At 38.7% G+C, this 2036-nt stretch overlaps 1 protein-coding gene across 2 annotated transcripts in view; it reads left to right on the top strand.

Annotated features, from left to right (window-relative positions):
• LOC109233357 (ATP-dependent zinc metalloprotease FTSH 10, mitochondrial-like) overlaps nucleotides 1-1799 on the top strand; it is an 8507-nt gene extending 6708 nt beyond the window's left edge. For both annotated transcript variants that reach the window (XM_019399209.1, XM_019399208.1), the window contains exons 7-8: nucleotides 370-597; nucleotides 1109-1799. In XM_019399209.1, coding sequence (XP_019254754.1) covers nucleotides 370-597; nucleotides 1109-1585 — 705 coding nt within the window. In that variant the 3' untranslated portion in view covers nucleotides 1586-1799. The remainder of the gene's footprint in view (nucleotides 1-369; nucleotides 598-1108) is intronic.

Here is a 2036-nt window from a genome sequence, read left to right as displayed (position 1 = left end):
CGTTCGTCTACGTCGCACTACCCCACCCCCCCCCCCCAAAACCACCACACACACACAAGAAGTGCAGTAAATTTCGCGCATGATGTTCTCTGCTTCGACACCCTTCTACTTGCTATATATTGGCTTGAGATGACATTTCGATCCCTTTTCTTTCCTCTTGCATTTCTATCTTTCTTTTTTCCCAAAATAAAAAGGGAACTTTGGTGAATGTTGACCTGGGTGATGTATGCTTTGGTTCAAATTCTTTAGATGCTGTTGAAAATTGCTGACCAGCACTCTTTAGATTCTAGTAAGGACTTGTGAATGGGATGAATAATTTTGTTTTGGATGATATAATATAATTCAAAGCAACCTTTGTGGTTTCTGCAGGTCATAAGCAAGCTGGAGAGGCGGACAGTTGCTTATCATGAAGCTGGGCATGCTGTTGTTGGTTGGTTCTTGGAATATGCAGAGCCATTGCTCAAAGTGACAATTGTTCCTCGTGGTACAGCAGCCCTTGGATTTGCTCAGTATGTTCCCAATGAAAACCTTTTAATGACTAAAGAGCAGCTATTTGATATGACATGCATGACTCTTGGTGGCCGAGCTGCTGAGCAGGTAAGTTTATCAACTCTTTCTCTTGCTTTCATATGTTTACCCTATTTGCATTAAGGCTTAATTATTGAAAGCATTGTCACCACATTGGATGCATATAGAAAACCATTTGTGCAAAGGACTACATTAGTAGGCATCTAAGCTCCATGATGGAACTTTCTGTTTTAATGTGAATGATCGGTTTCTAGTCATGCACCATCTTTTACAGAGTATAAGTGCATATATATGCTAAGTAATTCATAATGGGGGTTGGTCCTATCCAATTATCTACTTTTCAACCTCAACGAAAAGAAGCTCAATGAAGTAGTACATCTTGATTTGATGACACTGGTAGTATAGAACAAATACCTTTCGCCGGGGCAACTCTGTCTATGATATGTCGTTGTTGGGCAATATGTCATCACTACCTTACTCAAAAGGCAGTGTATCTTTAAATGTTTAAATGTCTTTTCTACCCTTTTTTGACTAGTGAATAGATTTTTACAATGCTCTTATGAATATTCATTTTGAGTAGGTTTTGATTGGGAAGATCTCCACCGGAGCTCAAAATGATTTGGAGAAAGTCACCAAGATGACTTATGCTCAGGTAGCAGTATATGGTTTCAGTGACAAGGTTGGCCTCCTTTCGTTCCCACAAAGAGAAGATACGTTTGAGGCAAAGCCCTACGGTAGCAAGACAGCAGCAATTATCGACAGTGAAGTTAGAGAATGGGTAGCCAAGGCATATGATAATACTGTAAAACTAGTAGAGGAACACAGAGAACATGTGGCTCAGATTGCTGAGATGCTACTTGAAAAGGAAGTCCTCCATCAAGAAGATCTGGTCCGAGTATTGGGTAAACGTCCATTCCAGAGTAGTGAGCCCACAAACTACGATAGGTTCACGCAAGGATTTGAAGAAGAGAATAGTGAAACTACAGATAGCACTGAGGAAAAGACTGCCGAAGATAATGGATCATCGCCTGTCGTACCGGAGGTTGTCCCTGTATAGTTGTGGGGTTGTGATTTGTAATTGACATTGCAGGGTAGCGACTCTCTGGTATTAACTTTCAATTTTAGATAATTCTATAAATTATTTGTCTTGATATTAATAATAAAAACATGGTCTTTCCGAATTTGTGTACTCCATGAACTATTTATCGCAAAGAGATGAAAAAGGGTAGAAAGATAATTACTCTGTCTCTTCTCAAATAATTGGAGAATTACTCTGTCTCTTCTCAAATAATTGGAGAATTTGTGATCTCTTAGTTTCAATATTGGCAGGGGTGGCAATTTTTCCATTCCGATTTCTGTTATTGACAGTTCTGCTTTATTTGCATAGAAAAGCAAAAAAGAGAATTATATGAAAATAGAGGAACCAAACTGTAAAATAATCAAACCCGGCATAAAAAAAATTCCTAATTATTATTGTAATGACGATTGGAGCGATGCTAACTCCTATA

The sequence above is a fragment of the Nicotiana attenuata genome, chromosome 10 (assembly GCF_001879085.1).
Source record: "Nicotiana attenuata strain UT chromosome 10, NIATTr2, whole genome shotgun sequence".
Classification (NCBI taxonomy): domain Eukaryota; kingdom Viridiplantae; phylum Streptophyta; class Magnoliopsida; order Solanales; family Solanaceae; genus Nicotiana; species Nicotiana attenuata.
This window is presented reverse-complemented; position numbering and strand designations above follow the sequence as displayed.